Consider the following 16,569-nt stretch of genomic DNA (forward strand, 5'->3'; position numbering starts at 1 on the left):
AAAATGCACACACACTCTCTCATGTTGTGTGAAAGCACTTGTATGTGCACTACACACAAGGCTGCTCGAGAAACTGACAAAACTAATTATTTCTAAGGAGAGGAACTGACTGTCTAGGGAATAAGAGTAAGAGGGAGATTGTACCATATAGATTTTTAAAGTACACAGAATCTGTTGAAAATTTTTTAAAAACTTTTTTTAATGAGCTTGATTAAATAAGATTACTTCTTCACGGAAATGCCTACCTGTCACTAGCCAGGAACATGGAAAGTGAACACCGTTCTTGCACGGTGCTAGGGTTATTTTCTTTTAGTAAAAATAATTTCATTTTTGACCACAACAACAAAAGCCCATCTGTAAAATAAAAGTTTTTATGACTGGCATGACCTAAAAGCCTACCATTTTCAATTTCAAGTCTTCCAGTAGACTGCATAAATCCAATCCCATTATCTGCTACACACTGATACATCCCAACATCTTCCACGGTAACCCCACTGATTTTCAGTCCGTTTCCTGCAGTTAGATGTCGTGGGGAAGGATGAATAGGCTGTGCATTGTGAAACCAGGTACAGTTGGGGGCTGGGTTCCCACGAACATCACAGGTAAAGTGTACTGTGGCACCCAGAGACACTATCTGATCCTGCAGTCCTTTAGAAATGGAAGCATGTTCTGAAAATAAAACACACAAATTAAACTCTAGCCCACAAAATGTACTTCTTAAATTATCACTCAAGTGATAAAAATCTTCTCTCTACCAATAACCAGTTGAAACAAAGTTGCGTTGTTTATTCACATTCTTCTGTCTGCTGTGGTAATCAAGAAAAAAATTAGAAACGTTCCACTAATAGGATAAACCATATGTTACTAAGAAGATATAGTCTCCTTTTATAGATTACTCCACCCACTTAACTCCCCACAACATACGCGAATACACACATATATACAAATAGTTTCTAATCCTGGGCTTCTCTTAGCATTTATTTCGGGTTATTAGTTTGAAATACAGTAACAATTTCCCTGGATTTCACACTAAACAGGAGCCATCAGTAGAATGTTTATAAAACAGAAGAATGTTTATTCAGAGGTTAAATTATTTTTATGGTCAATTCAACTTTGAGGTTAGATGTATAATAGGTGAAAATAAAAAAACAAAACTTCATTTAGGGATCCTTAAAGTCACTTATTACCCAAAAGTAAATCATTTATCAGAATTTGTAGCCTAAGTCTAAATTATGCATATTAATCCAGTCCTAATCACTGAATTCCAAAGCCCGCTTGTCATACACTTATGTTAATTCCAGTGTTGCTAACCTATAGCAGGCCATGGTTATAAATATTATAAATACATGCAAAGAGTTTACAAAAACTTTATTCACTATGAAACCACTTTCCACCTATTTTTTTCATGAAAATCTGTTTCAATAAAGGAAAACGTTTTCTGCGGCTACACATGATAGTGAGGTAGGTAGCTGGTTAGAAACAAAGGAATAGCTTTGAAATAAAGTATACATAGAAATGTGGGTGGAAATAATTCAATTTTATCACCCAGGCATTGGTAAGAGCATCCAAAAAAAGAAAATTAAATTAAATAGACTGATTTCTTTTTGAGATGACATTTTCTTTTTTGAGACAGGGTCTGGCTCTGTCGCCCGGACTGGAGTGTGATGGCGTGATCTCAGCTCACTGCAACCTCCGCCTCCCAGGTTCAAACCACCCTCCCACCTCAGCCTCCCAAGTAGCTGGGATTACAAGGCTGTGCCACCACGCCCAGCTAATTTTTGTATTTTTGGTAGAAATGGGGTTTTGCCATATTGCCCAAGATAGTTTTGGGCTCCTGGGCTCAAGTATTCTTCCCTCCTCAGCCTCCCAAAGTGTGAGTTACCGTGCCTGGCCTGACATTTTCTCATCGGTACTCTGTCTTAGTTACTACTACTGAATACTACACACACATATAGGCTAGATTCTTCCATTCTCCTGATTTCCAGTTTTTTCCTCCATGTTATGAAGAAGGGAGAATAATCTCTATATTGTACAACGAGGTTGGGGGTGAGGTTCCCATGAATATTCCATGCGAAATGCTTTATGCCACCGAGAAAAATGGCCTAATTCAGCAGTCATTATCAAAATGAAACTTGTTCTGGCTAGGATATACATATTTCTAGATATTCCCTATTTCAATTTCACAAATAGATCTTTCCTTCAGATATCCGTTAGACCAGAAAAATGGCTTCATTTGAAAAGAATTAAAGACTAACATCTTACCAAGTACATTAACCATGTAAGTCACATATTTTACATCTCCAGACTTGTTTCCCACCACGCAGGAGTAGTTTCCGGAGTCCGCTGGGTCAATGCTATCTGTGGCAAGATGAGAATACAACCTTCTCCACTTGCTTCCTGGTGCAATGTCCTGCCCGTCCTTTAGCCAATACACTTGAGGCGCCGGGACCCCACTCACCACACACTCCAAGGTTACGGGGCTATGAGAAAGAACAGCTAATGCCTGTGAATGGGTGGGGTGAAGAATGTGAAAATCATCTGAAGAAGGACCTGGAAAAAGGAAAGGAGACGAGAGATTATTAGTAAGTCTTTGCTTCTAATCTCTTGCTTAGCAAAGCTGTGGGCATCACCATTTTCCCATGTATTCTTTATACTACACGGTCCTATTTGGCAGTTAAATCCTTTTTAGTTGAGGATTAAAAGATTTTTGTGGTCCTTTAGGGCTACTTCTGAATTGGCAGTTTGGAAATGCAGAATTCCCAACAACTTCAGAAGCCACGCCTCTACTATGCTCTAACTATTGGTGCTACCTCAACTCAACCGCCACAACCTAAAAATCAACAGTGATTTTCATTACATCTGAAAGAAAGAGGACAGACACATCTTTTTTTTTTTTTTTCAAAATTCACAGACATCAATTTAATGACCACTACTATAAAGTTGTATCTCCTCTATTTCTTCTTGTTTGAACAAAGGGCAAAATTCTCCACATGTATTCACTCTGTCACCTTGGCTAAAATTCCCTTCTGTAAGTTACATTTTTAAAGCACGTACAGTACTCTTCTATAATGCATTAATGTATTTACTTTTTTTTTTTTTTTAAGACAGAGTCTCATTCTGTCACCTAGGCTGGAGTGCAGTGGTGCAATCTCAGCTCACTGCAACCTCTGCCTCCCACGTTCAAGCAATTCTACTGCCTCAGCCTCCCAAGTAGCTGGGATTACAGGCGCGTGCTGCCACACCCAGCTAATTTTTGTATTTTTAGTAGAGACAGGGTTTCGCCATGTTGGTCAGGCTGGTCTCAAACTCCTGACCTCAGGTGATCCACCTGCCTCAGCCTCCCAAAGTGCTGAGATCACAGGGGTGACCCACCACGCCCAGCCTGTATTTACTTTTTTGGTAAGGCTTTTTATGATAAACAAACAGGATTTGAAAAAAAAGAACTATCATTGCCCAACTTTTTATGAGGACTCTTCCTCTTCCAGTTACCATTATTCTCCCAAATACTTACGACTCACAAGGAGCTTTCGGCCAATAGGTTCAACTTTTAATTGATGTGTGACAGGATTATAAGCTGCACATTTGTATGATCCCTTGTCCTCTAAGGATACATTCAAAATCTGAAGATTTCCTGATGGAAGGATTAAGTAATTCTCTGAGGAAGGAAGGGAGTGCAGTTAGGCCTCTCCCTTTATGAAGGACACCACAGCACAACTAAAACTCACAAAGGTTGATCATTATGTTTTATTCCACCTTATTTTCTTTTATTTTAGAGATGGGGGGCTCACTCTGTCACCCAGGCTGTAGTACAGTGGTATAAGTATGGCTCACTACAGCCTGGAACTCCTGGACTCAAGCGGTCCTGCCACCTAAGCCTCCCGAGTAGCTGGGACTACAGGTGCATGCCACCACACCCGGTTTTTAAATTTTTTGTAGAAATCGGGTCTCACTATATTGCCCAGGCTAGTCTTGAACTCCTGGCTTCAAGTGATCTTCCGGCCTCAACTTCTCAAAGTGCTGGGATTACAGGCGTGAGCCACCAGCCAGCCTGTATTACGTTTAGACACGAGATTAGCGGTAAAGAAGCAATCAAGGAAAATTTCTTAAATGAAGGAAAGGGAAAGTCAAGGCAGAATAGGAAAAAAAGTCTACAGAACTAGCATAGCAAACCAAACCCAGGAGAAGCATTTTAACGATAGTGAATCTCAAAGCACAAGAAGCATGCTTCGACTTTGGCAAACCTCTACCTACAGCACTGGTCACGTGGTGTTCCTGCATCGTCTAGTCATTCATTTTTTTTCCACAAATACATATGAAGGGGCTACTTTCTGCCAACAATGGCCAGGCACAAGTGCTATGGCAAGGAAAAGGGCAGACAAAAACCCCGCATGCATGCAGCCGGCATTCCAGTAGGGGTATGTGCAGAGGTCAGAGGAAAAGACATACAATAATAAACTAACAGAAATATGAATAACATAGTGTCAGGTGTGATCAATTCTATGAAGAAAAGCAAAACTAAATAAAGGGGCCAGAGAGCACCAGGTATATTATTTTAGATAGGACCATGAGGGCTATCTTTTCCAAGGAAGTGAAATGTGATGGGGGTCTGAAGGAACTGAGGGAGTGAGGCCTCAGGGTATGGGGCCGTAATTATTTGTATATTGTAACCATTTGTTTTAGTCCTCTCCACTCATGCCTTCTTGTATCCACGGTTCATCCCTAGCACAAAGAGCTTAGAAGCAGCTTATTTAATGAACATTTGTTCTGTGTGTGCCACTGGCTTTTCACAAAAGGTCTCACCTGTGGAATGTTTCAGCCATTTTCCCCGGATTTTATAGCGCACCTCAGCTTTGGGGTTACTCTCCGGTACCCTGCAGCCAATGAAACCAGCACTTTTTTCTTCTGCTGTAATAACATGCTTTGTGGATGAACCAAAATCACCAAGAACTGAAATATATAAGGAAACAGATAAATAAATAAATAAATAAATGCAAATTTGAATTCTTTTTCCCAAAGGAAATTTAAAAATTAGAAACAACATCTGCAGCATGGCCTTTTGTGGCAGCTGACCCCAGTCCAAAGGGCTGCATGATCTTTTCATCTCAGAAAGCAGCTGGGGCAAGCTACTCAGGAGGCTGAGGTGGGAGGATCGCTTGAGCCCAGGAGGTTCAGGCTGCAATGAGCCAAGATCGTGCCACTGCACTCCAGCCTGGGTAACAGAGTGAGACCCTGTCTCAAGAGAAAAAAAAAAAAGAAAAAAATAGAAAAGAAGAGAAAAAAGAAAGCAGCTGGGGCAGATGTGCATGGTTGAGGGCTAAGACCTAAGTCATGGCACCCTTTTTCATAAGTCAGTGCTTCTAGGGAATAAATATAAACTGCTCTTAAGACATCTAGAACTATAAAGCATAATTATTCCCATTCGGTCAAGATAAATCCTTTTCAATCCAGTGCCCCATCAAAACTCACTTTCCCTACGGATCTTTAATCTGTTTGTAGCTATTCACGTTGCAATAAAATGATTTCTGGAATGAACCTAGACATGAAAAAAATAAGGAAGGATATCATTATTTAGATTATCTGAATCTACTAACTTGGTCTCAATTCCTCTCAGTCTCAGTTCACTACGGATGGAGCCTGCGAGGGAACTCTTTATGATCTCCAGGGCTCAAAGCACTCAGCAGCCTGCCACAAGAAATTCAGCCCTCCAGTGTGTGTCTTACAGCTGTCCATGGGTCACAGCTCTACAAAAACATTTACTCTTCTCAGTTATGACAAACTCACTACTCCTGGGGAATCCAGATTTGTTCTGTAAATAGGGGTGCCCTTACAAAGGCGTTTTCCATTACTGGAAGCCATCACCGTTTGAAAGGCAGATGGCTCCAACTTACTAAGAAAAACCACGCATTCCAGATTTTCCGTAAGTTCAATACTCAACATTCCTTTCTTCACAGTTACTTTTTTCCTGCTTTTTAACCATGGTTTCAATTAAATACATTAAAATCACTCAGTAATCAAGGTAAATTAAACAATTAGATGTGAAAAAAAGACAAAGGACTCCAGGAAATAAGTAAGTGTTAGAGTAGACAACAGCTTTTGTTGTTAATGATATCATGGACTTCCAAGTACTCACAAACAAATTGTTCAGAATTCACATTAGAAAAGTGTCCTTCCCTGGCAAAGCTGCAGAGATTATAAAGGAAAAAATAAACTGTCCTAACTGCGTAACTTTAAAAAAATCATTTCCATGTCATTGTTACTGATGAGGACATGAGGCCAGGCTCACAGAGGTCTAAGTGCACTTCCACAAGTTATACTCACAGCAAGAGTCAAGGCTGAGATAAAAACTCCTATGTGCCTTACACCAAAGCCCATAGTCTTTCCCCTCTTCAGAAATGCAAGCACTAATAGTAATTTCAAGAAAACCCATACATAACAGGGACAAAATTAAACTCACCTGCCACAGATACTGTCGCAGGGTCACTCACAATGGCACCGATGCTATTGTTGGCAAGGCACTGGTAGTAACCCAAAAGGGAGGAGTTGAGAGAAAGAATTGTCAAAGTCCCCTGATGAATCTTAATATGTTCCAGGTTTCCATCCAATTTTTTTCCATTATGCAACCATGAGATACGAGTGGTCACAGGTTTAGCAGAACAATGTAGTACTACAGGTCCACCAAGTTTCTGGACGGCAGAGAGTGGCTCAGAAGTAAAATAAGGTGCCAAGTCTACAAGGGAATATTCCCCATTTGCAAAGAAAGCAGGGGAGAAAATAGGAAAGAGAAAGAAGATTATATTGAAAACATTTCATCTGTATCTTTATAACTAAAGGCAATCTCCTATTTAATATATGTTATGGTTCTTGATGCTTGTAAAAGTTCTAGCAAAAATTCTTATAAGCCTATTTGTTGGAAGTAAAAAAGAGCAACATGTTAGCCTAGCACTTAACAATTAGGGTACAAAAGACAACAATTAGGGTACAAAAGGATGCTGATGATATAAATCAGATACAATACCAATCCTATTAATAAGAAATAGCAAAGTGCAGCTGGGCCCTGGGGCCCCCGCCTGTAATCCCAGCACTTTGGGAGGCCAAGGCGGGTGAATCCTTGAGCTCAGGAGATCAAGACCATCCTGGGCAACATGGCAAAACCCTGTCTCTACAAAAAAATACAAAAATTAGCCAATGTGGTGGTGTACACCTGTAGTTCTAACTACTCCAGAGGCTGAGGTGGGAGGACTGCTTGAGCCCAGGAGGTGGAGGCTGCAGTGAGCCATGACTGCACCACTGCACTCCAGCCTGGGTGACAGTGGGGGACCCTGTCTCACAAAAAAAAAAAAAAGAAAGAAAGAAAGAAAGAAGGAAATGGCAAACAGCTCTTTTAATAAAGTGACTTGGAAGAATTGGAAGTTAAGAACTTGAAAAAGTGAAGATGACTTTCCAAATAAAAAGAATTCTCCCCTATTTTACCAACAGGATTTGATTTACGAGAGCAAGTTTTTCTACAAATGAGGGCTGTGGTACTTCCTTACTACTTCCCTTCAGTATAAAACAATGTTTAAGTTTTAAGAAAACAGAAATAGAAAGCTAGGAAGCCACAAGTGAAATACAAAGGCTACCCTTTCTTAAACACAGGGCTTAGTAGTTTTATTTGGGATTTGCAATTGTTTCGTCTGTGACTTCTATTACTCCAGGAACACGGGAAGGCGGGGTGTTCTTGCACTAAAGTACCCATGAGGATCCTTCTGTTCCAACCCGAAAGTGGGAAGGGGGAAGACATATTTGTTAATTTGGTGGAATAAAATACTTAAGAGAAAAAAAAATCAATAAATTGCTGAATCTACTTCTATAGAATATTTAATCAGAAATGAAGTTAAGGGGAAGTATCTCTTTTGGCTGAATCTGGGGTGGTTGTTTAGCAAAACAGAAATAAAACCACAAAACCAATTTTCCCCTTATTAAATTTAATACAGCTATACAGTATTTTAGCAGATATTAAAAATAAATAGTACTCAATGAATAAACATCACTATTTGTATCTACTTATATATTCATTCATCTTCACACAAGTCTAAAATAAAAAGAAATGCACGTGAACCATGTCTTAGGCATGGGGCTTACATACACATTTAACAACAAACACATTTATGCTTTTCAGTAACCCAAAGAGGTAGGCAATATAAATTAGACAAGGTCGTAAGAGAAAGTGGCAGACCTGGGATTTGAACCAAGTTCTCTCACTCCCAACTGAACACAGTATCATGCTGATTCTAAAACTTCTCTTTGGTATATATAGTCCGCATTTTATTCCTGTTCTTTCCAAATTCAGAAATTAGTAACGTATCCCCTTATTTAAAAAAAGCATGATTGGAAAATATGTATTTTTTTAAAAAAAGAAAGGGATAAATTACAAGGGCCAGGACAGGAAGGTCTGCTAATGCCCAAAGCACTACTAAGAGATCCTTAAATTGCTTAATTTATCAAGTTTTTAAATCATGTAGTTGGTCAAACCAATCTTAGAAACATCTTTAGATACCACCATTACCACAAAGCATTGAAGTAAAAATGTATTTTTTGTAGGATTAAGATGAGTAAAGGCCAAACCACCCCCTCCCCGATTCTTCTAGTCTTACCTGAACCCACAGAAGAGCACAGAATTATAAGAGTAACATATAGCAGTGTACATAAGGGTCCAAGATCCGGATGCATAGCGCCAGATTACAGAAGCAGGCAGGACAGGCTTCCAGAGCAAAACCCAGGCCTTGGTTCACTAAAAAAGAAAAATGAAAGAAAATCTAAACCATGGAAATCTTTCGTCTGAGCAGCTGGAGGTGTGAGCATGACGGCCGCCATCTATTTTGAAAGCTCTGTGTAGAGTACGTCAAATACTAGGCACTTGATGATCCAAATCTTCCCAATTCACAGACTGATCTCTAGACACTAGAGCTAGAAGTTTTGCTCATTATTCCAAGGTCCTAGGATATCTCTTACTACACAGAACTAATCACTCCAAATGAATACATTCAACTGCCTGTAATGCATTTCTACTTACACATCTCACAAACATATAAACCTCAATGCAACCAACATGTATTCCTCCTCCACATCCCCCAAAATAGTAACTATAAGGAAAACAACAAAATAATGGCTAACATTTATGTAGCGCTTACTATGTGCCACACACCATTTCAGTGCTTTAATACACGGATTTAATCTTCACAACAACCCTGTGAGGTAAGTACTACTGGTTTTTGTTCCTTTTTTCAGATGGAGGACTCCTGGCTCATGGATTGGTCAAGCACAAAGAATATCAAGGTCGGGCCTGTGTTGGGATTGGGCTTGGCACTATTGTGAGAGTGGAATAAGCCAAGAAAAGGATAGTAATGGATGAAGCCAGAGAGGAAGGCTGGACCAGATCACATTCAGCTTTGAAGGCCATGGTAAAGATTGTGGGATTTGTTCTAAATGCAAGAGCAAACCCTTAGAGGACATAGAGAAGGGGAATGATGTAATTTTATTTATGCTTTAAAAAGGTCACTGGCTGAAGTGGAAAAGGGAGACTAAGCAGGACATACTGTAATCACCCTGGAGACAGATGAGGACACAGTGGTTAGAGCAGTGAGTCAACCGTGGGGGTGGAGAAAAGTAGTTGGATTCAGAATATATTATAAAGGTCAACCCAATAGGACATGTCAAAGGCTTGGATATAGAGTGTGGGACAGAGATGTGTGAAGGATAACTCTTGGGTTTTGGTGACACAAAATAAATAGTTTACTGAAATGGGGAAGACTAGAGAAGGAGAGACAGAAGAGAGGGTTCATCACTGGTTCTGTTTTGGCCAAGGTAAGTCTGAACTATCTATTAGACATCCAAGTACTACTGTCAAGTCAACAGTTGCATGTGTGAGTGTGGAGCTGTATGAAGTCAGAGCTGGAAATGTAGATCTTAAACGTATGAACACCTTGGCACTAGATGAGCTCTCTCTGAGGAAAATATGTCTAGAGGACTGAAGAGAGGAGAACAGATAAAACAGAAGAGCCTTGGAATACTCCAACCTTTAGAGACGGGAAATAGCCAAGGACACGCAGCAGAGGTAGTTAATGAAATAGAAAGAAATCTATTTGTCCAGGGAGAACATAAGAAATATTTCTAGGCTGGGCACGGTGGCTCACATTTGTAATCCCAGCACTTTGGGAGGCTGAGGAAGGCAGATCACTTGAGGTCAGGAGTTTGAAACCAGCCTGGCCAACATGGTGAAACCCCGTTTCTACTAAAAATACAAAAATTAGCCGAGCCTGGTGGCATGCACCTGTAATCCCGGCTACTCGGGAGGCTGAGGCAGTAGAATCGCTCGAACCTAGGAGGTGGAGGTTGCAGTGAGCCAAGATCGTGCCACTGCACTCCAGGCTGGGCAACAGAGTCAGACTCCATATAAAAAATAAAAATAAAAATAAATTGAAAAAATAAGAAAAAGAAATATTTCTAGAAGAGTGTGATCAATGGTCTCAAACATCGATGAGAAGCAGAGTAAGACGAGACTATCAGAAAGGACTACTGAAGGTCATTGGTGATATTGACAAGAGTGGTTTCAGTGGAGAAAAGACAAAAGCATGATGGTGGTTCAGGGTAGAATGGGAAGACAGGAAACAGCAGGCACAGACACTTCCTTCCAGGGTTCTGCTATACAAAGGCAGCAGAAAAACAGGGAGAATTGCTGAAGACAAATGGTAGTCAAGGGACGGTTTGTTTGTGGTGTGTGTGTGTGTGCGTGTGCGTGTGTGTGTGTGTGTATTTTACTATAGAGACAGTATAGCACATTTGGTAAAACTGAAAAAGTTTCACAAAACCCAGCACTGGCAAGAATGTGAGCAAAAATCATTATCATATATTGCTGGTGGAAACAAAATCAGTACATACTTTTTGGAGTCAGTCTGCTATTTCTATCAAAAATCATTCATGCAACAAATACTTATTGAATGCTTATCATATGCTAAGACTATCCTAGGAGGTGGGAATTGAGCAATAAAAAATGTATACATAAAAATAAGTAACAGACAAAAAATGTATACCATATATTCAAGTAGGAGAGATGGACAATATAAAAGATAAATAAAACTAGTAAAACTAACACTGTCCATGCCATTCTCCAGATATGGCCCATTCTTTCTCTTCTATGCTACCTCTACACCTGGGACATGCATAACCACAGCACTCAATACTCTCTTATGTAACTTATCTGTTGTCACAACTGTGACCTCTTTGAAGGCAAGAATGACATATTTAGCTTTGCAAAATTTTAGTGCCCAGCAGAAAGTAGGTATTTCAAAAATGTTTCTTAAAATGAAAGGAATACAATAGAATGCAATTCCCAGAAGGACCTTAAGGAGTAGTGTTTAATGAGAACTGCCATCTCATCTGAATTTAGTATATTCTAGCTATATTGTTTATTCCTTCACTCACTTATTCATTCATATGTATAATTTTAAAAATCAACAGAAAATACAGTAAGTGCCTACTATATGCCAGGCACTATGCTAGACTAGGCTACTATGTCTGCAAATCCTGCCCCATGTTCCTGCTTAGCCAGGGCTAGACACTGGACCTACGACTATAGAATACAACAATATCTAATGACAGTGCTACATTAATGACATTTTAGAAATGAGAATTTTATGTGCATTTTCATTTACGCAAAGAAAGGTTAATGCTAACCATTAATAAAATTAGGTAGTAATACAGAGGAAGGCACCTTAAGTACAGCTTTTAATAAATCAAATAGTATCTCTCAGAATCTGCTCACCTTCTCTATGCCAAGTACTCTAAAATCTAAAAGGTGCAAACTCAAGTTTCTCTAGCTCATGGATATCAGGTTATGAATCTGCTTTTCCAGTTTTTTCTTGCTGACCTCCTTTAAAAAGTGGGAGAGGGACTACTGGCAATGACTCATTGGCAGAAGAGTCCAGCTGTGTGAAAACTTTTTTGGTTTATTTGAATTCTCACATGGTTCAAGGGTAAAAACTGACACACCACTGGAAAGCAGTCAAGGCAAAGTAAACATTCAAATAACTTGTTAACAGGAGACATTTTCCTGAGAGAATGAGGACAAGAAGGATTGTTTCTTCCTTTTGCCAAATCTTTCAGCTATTTATTTATTAAAAAGCAGTGAAACAAACTTCAGAGTCAACTTTAACCCTAGTGCATGACCTACTGAGTGACTTTATAGTTGTCCTTAAAAGTTTCACAGCTCATTACAGCTACCTAAATATTATCACACAGGAATCTTCTTAAGTCTATCTTTCTATTGGGTTACTCTCTACATGCTCTCAGTTGATTTTGGAAGTTGGAAAGAACCTATGGCCAGAAAAGGCATTTACTAAACACGTGTTGGCTTGGTTTACATGTATCCAAGGCAAGCTTGCTCTGTTTGTTAAAGAACTGTGATAATGACAACAAGGAGTTGGATTCTGCTGTTTTATGGAGTTGGGTAGCTTGACGTAATAGTCAACAGCTAGCAACAGCACCCCAGGCCCAACCTCACAAATAAACATTACCGACCACACAAAGGTTACATACGTATAAATCACAGTATATCCATTAGTACTACTGGAAAATCTTTCAATGGTATGTCATTTTCAAAAGTACTATCTTTATCAAAAAAGAAACCCTTAATATTAGTGTTATGGCTATTTAACTAGTAGGTTATTAGAAAACCAAATATACAATTTATTCATATGTGTGTGTATATATACATGCAAATACGTGTGTGTGTGTGTGAATTTAAGTTCCCCCACATTGCTCTGGCAAATAAACACAATTTTGTTTGACAAAGTTTACCATAACTAAACAAGGTTTCTGCCATCTTCTTATTCACAAGTCAGTGGCCTTAACGAACAAGTCATTTTTCTCACCTACAGAAATTGACCTTGGCAAGGGAGACAATAACCCTAATTTCCTCTACACAGGTGTTATCCCATCCTCCTGATCGTTTCTTTCAATCTGGAAATAATGACCAGCAGAGAAAAAAAATCCATGATAAGGACAACCATCCCACTCTACACCACACATAACATGGGCACATTACTTGCCAAAGGTGCTTAACCTCTGTTCTAGTGAACGTAACATTCAAATCTCCTCATGTAAAAATTAAAAACAGGATTCTGATTTAAATCATGTCAGATAGAATAGAATTCTGATTTAAATCACACTGCCTTTTTTTTTCTTACTTCAGAGTTTCTTTCATTTTGAATTTTTTTAAAGCACTCGATGTTGTCAACATAATGCCTGGTGATATTTTAAACAAAATATTCAAGTTTTCTTTGCATATTTGATATGTCAGTTTTACAAGAATTGCTAAATTTCTACAAATATCCGAAAAAGGTACACATTCAATATAGAATGTGCAGAAAATACATAAACGTATAAAAAGGAAAGTAAACAAGACAATCCCGCCACCTATAGATAGCATGTCAATACTCTGATGCACTTCCTTCTCATCTTTTTCATGTATGTGGTGTACTGTATTTACATAATTGTTAGGGTTTTAAGTGCTTTAATTTATTTTTTAGTGATCATTTTTCCTTATTAAAATTCTTTTTTTTTTTTGAGATGGAATCTTGCTGTCACCCAGGCTGGAGTGCAGTGGCCTGCAGCCTCCACCTCCCAGGTTCAAGCGAATCTCTGCCTCAGCCTCCCGAGTAACTGGGATTATAGGCATGCGCCACCATGCCTGGTTAATTTTTGTATTTTTAGTAGAGATGGGGTTTCGCCATGTTGGCCAGGTTGGTCTCGAATTCCTGGCCTCAAGTAATCTGCCGCCTCAGCCTCCCAAAGTGCAAGGATTACAGGCATGAGCCACTGCCCCTGGCCCTTATTAAAATTCTTCATAAATAAAACTTTTAACAGCTGCAGAGAATTTATTTATTTATTATGTCTTGCATTTTAGTCTACTTAACCATTCTCTTTTGGATAGTTAGGCTATATTTTTATATATGTATGTATATATGTTACTTTTTTGCTATTCTAGATAATACTGCTATGAATATTTTGTCCACAAATCTTACACCACTCTTCTAATTATGCCCTTAGGACACTTTTAGGAGTAGAATTACTGGATCAGGGAGTATAGACATTTTCAAGACTCTTAATACATATTGTCAAGTCATGTTCCAAAAAGAGGCCCCCAATAGCCAACCCCATCCCTCACAACCAAAATCGGCACATGAAGGTAACTCCCCATCACCGGCATATGGTTTAGATCCTCACACTGTAGTAAGCAAAGCGTGGATATAAATCATGACTTTGAGTAATGAACTAAAATACCTGCTAAGGCATAAAGCAACTTTCACTCTCTATTAGGGATTTTTTAAAACAATATTCTAAAGTTACATAAAAGTAACTGGAAAAAGAATGTAAGGCATGGACATTGCAGGCCATATTCATCAAACCTTGTCAATCCGTGAACTTCCAATGACAAAAAACAACGTGGACATAAAATCTCTGCTTTTTACCCATAATGTATTATATAGTAGAATAAGGAGCTACTATTGTTACACTGTGTGGTTTTAACTCATTACACGTATTTCTCAAAATAAATTTGTATGCAAAAACTGCTGACACTCTGAGGGAATATTTGCTGACATTCAAAACAGTAAACTGCTAGGCCGGGCGCGGTGGCTCACGCTTGTAATCCCAGCACTTTGGGAGGCCGAGGCGGGCGGAGGCCGAGGCGGGCGGATCCCGAGGTCAGGAGATCAAGACCACGGTGAAACCCCGTCTCTACTAAAAATACAAAAAATTAGCCGGGCGTGGTGGCAGGCGCCTGTAGTCCCAGCTACTCGGGAGGCTGAGGCAGGAGAATGGCGTGAACCCGGGAGGCGGAGCTTGCAGTGAGCCGAGATTGCGCCACTGTACTCCAGCCTGGGCGACAGAGCGAGACTCCGTCTCAAAAAAAAAAAAAAAAAAAAAAACAGTAAATTGCTATTCATTTCAAACCCATATTTTCCCTTTCTTACTGCTTTTCTTGTCCGTGTAACATACATATATATATGTACATATGTAAATATATATATACATATTTCCCTAATCTACTAGAGGTAATAAAATCAGTGAAGAGGTTAGAATTTGAATTTGATTCCTGATGTGAAAAACAGAAGTGGTGGGCTCATCGAACCCAGTGGTCTCAAATGGAATTAGCATGACCACGAGAAAGTTCTTCCATCTCCTTCCCATCTTCATATAAAGCTAGTGGCCAACATAATTCCATTCTTTTCACCGACATTCTGAGTGGGTGATTTGTCTGAGAAGATGCTTAGTGGTCACTTTGCTCTCAGGAAAGCGCCTGGTAGTACGGTCTCTCCAGAAAAAGATTGTAGAACATGCACACACACAAACACACAAAATGCAGCTAAGTGTAGTAAAACCATTAAACCACCTACAAAGCAGGACAACTTACTGCTCAATGCTGTAAAAATCTCTGGAGGCTCCCCAGTCTCGTGTGACACAAGTACTGCTCCCAAAGTCCAAATGTCACTAAACAACAGCTGGTGTTTCCTAAGTTATAGGGCTTAAGCCTTTCCCTCACATCCACATAGAAGGCAATCTGTCCTATAAGCTCTACTTTATATGCCATGCCAAGCTTAGAGCATTTCTGTGGGCAGAGGGAAGCTAAACGTATACCTCATCTTAGAATAAGAAAGGAAATACTTTCCTAACGTTTACTTAACTTATTGTTCAGGTTGTGAACTTATTGCTTTTATAACCCCTTTTCAACATGCTGCCAGAATAATCCTTTGGGAAAAGTCTTTCCTGAATTTCTAGATTTGATTACTTTGTTTTTGAAGCAACGCCTTTGCTTTCATAAGGACGATCAAGGCTGTCTTTCTGAATCATTCCTCTTCCCAGCCTCCTATTTCAAACTTTCTTGTAGTTTTCTTTCAAGCTTAGGAAATAACCGTGATTAATTTGTGAACAAAAACTTGGCTTTGAGATCAGTTATAGTTCTTCAAAATAGGAAATTATTTAAGTTAGATTCCGTTTTTTAAAAAGAATCTTATTCCGTATGAAACATGGTATTTCCTTTTTTAAAACAATGATTGATCTCAATTTTCAAACAATCTCAAAATACGCTATTGATCAACTAAGAAAAAATTATTTTCAGAACTACAAAGAAAAACTAAAACATGTCTACTTAAAAATTCTTGATTAAGTACTATCAAGATTAGTGCAGTCCAATTTCAATTATGGAAGTCAAATATAGTATATACTGTTTTTTAACCCATTGGGCTACCTTGACCTTAACCACAGGCAACTTTAAATCTCCTGTCAGTGTTCTTCATTCTGAATATTAAATTTAACTAAGAAGTTAACATCATTTCCTACACAAACTTCTCAAATAACTCTACTTTTCAAGTAAGTATTCATTCAATCAAACCATTTAATACATAGAACATCTACTTTGGGCAAGAACCTATGAGGGGTGCAAAGATGTACCAAACTAAAGGAAACTGCTCAACTGAGAAAGAAGGGCATGAACATAATTATCTCCAGAATAAAGAAAAAAGTCTTAAATGT

The 16,569-nt window shown here is 39.0% G+C and overlaps 1 protein-coding gene across 1 annotated transcript in view; it reads right to left on the minus strand.

Moving 5' to 3' along the window:
* CDON (cell adhesion associated, oncogene regulated) overlaps positions 1-16,569 on the minus strand; it is a 105,534-nt gene that overhangs the window by 56,898 nt on the left and 32,067 nt on the right. The window contains exons 2-7 of the mRNA XM_055273667.2: positions 8,634-8,770; positions 6,455-6,727; positions 4,801-4,947; positions 3,512-3,655; positions 2,263-2,550; positions 400-669 (exon numbers count right to left, since the gene is read on the minus strand). Coding sequence (XP_055129642.1) covers positions 400-669; positions 2,263-2,550; positions 3,512-3,655; positions 4,801-4,947; positions 6,455-6,727; positions 8,634-8,709 — 1,198 coding nt within the window. The 5' untranslated portion in view covers positions 8,710-8,770. The remainder of the gene's footprint in view (positions 1-399; positions 670-2,262; positions 2,551-3,511; positions 3,656-4,800; positions 4,948-6,454; positions 6,728-8,633; positions 8,771-16,569) is intronic.

This window comes from Symphalangus syndactylus, chromosome 3, assembly GCF_028878055.3.
Source record: "Symphalangus syndactylus isolate Jambi chromosome 3, NHGRI_mSymSyn1-v2.1_pri, whole genome shotgun sequence".
Classification (NCBI taxonomy): Eukaryota; Metazoa; Chordata; class Mammalia; order Primates; family Hylobatidae; genus Symphalangus; species Symphalangus syndactylus.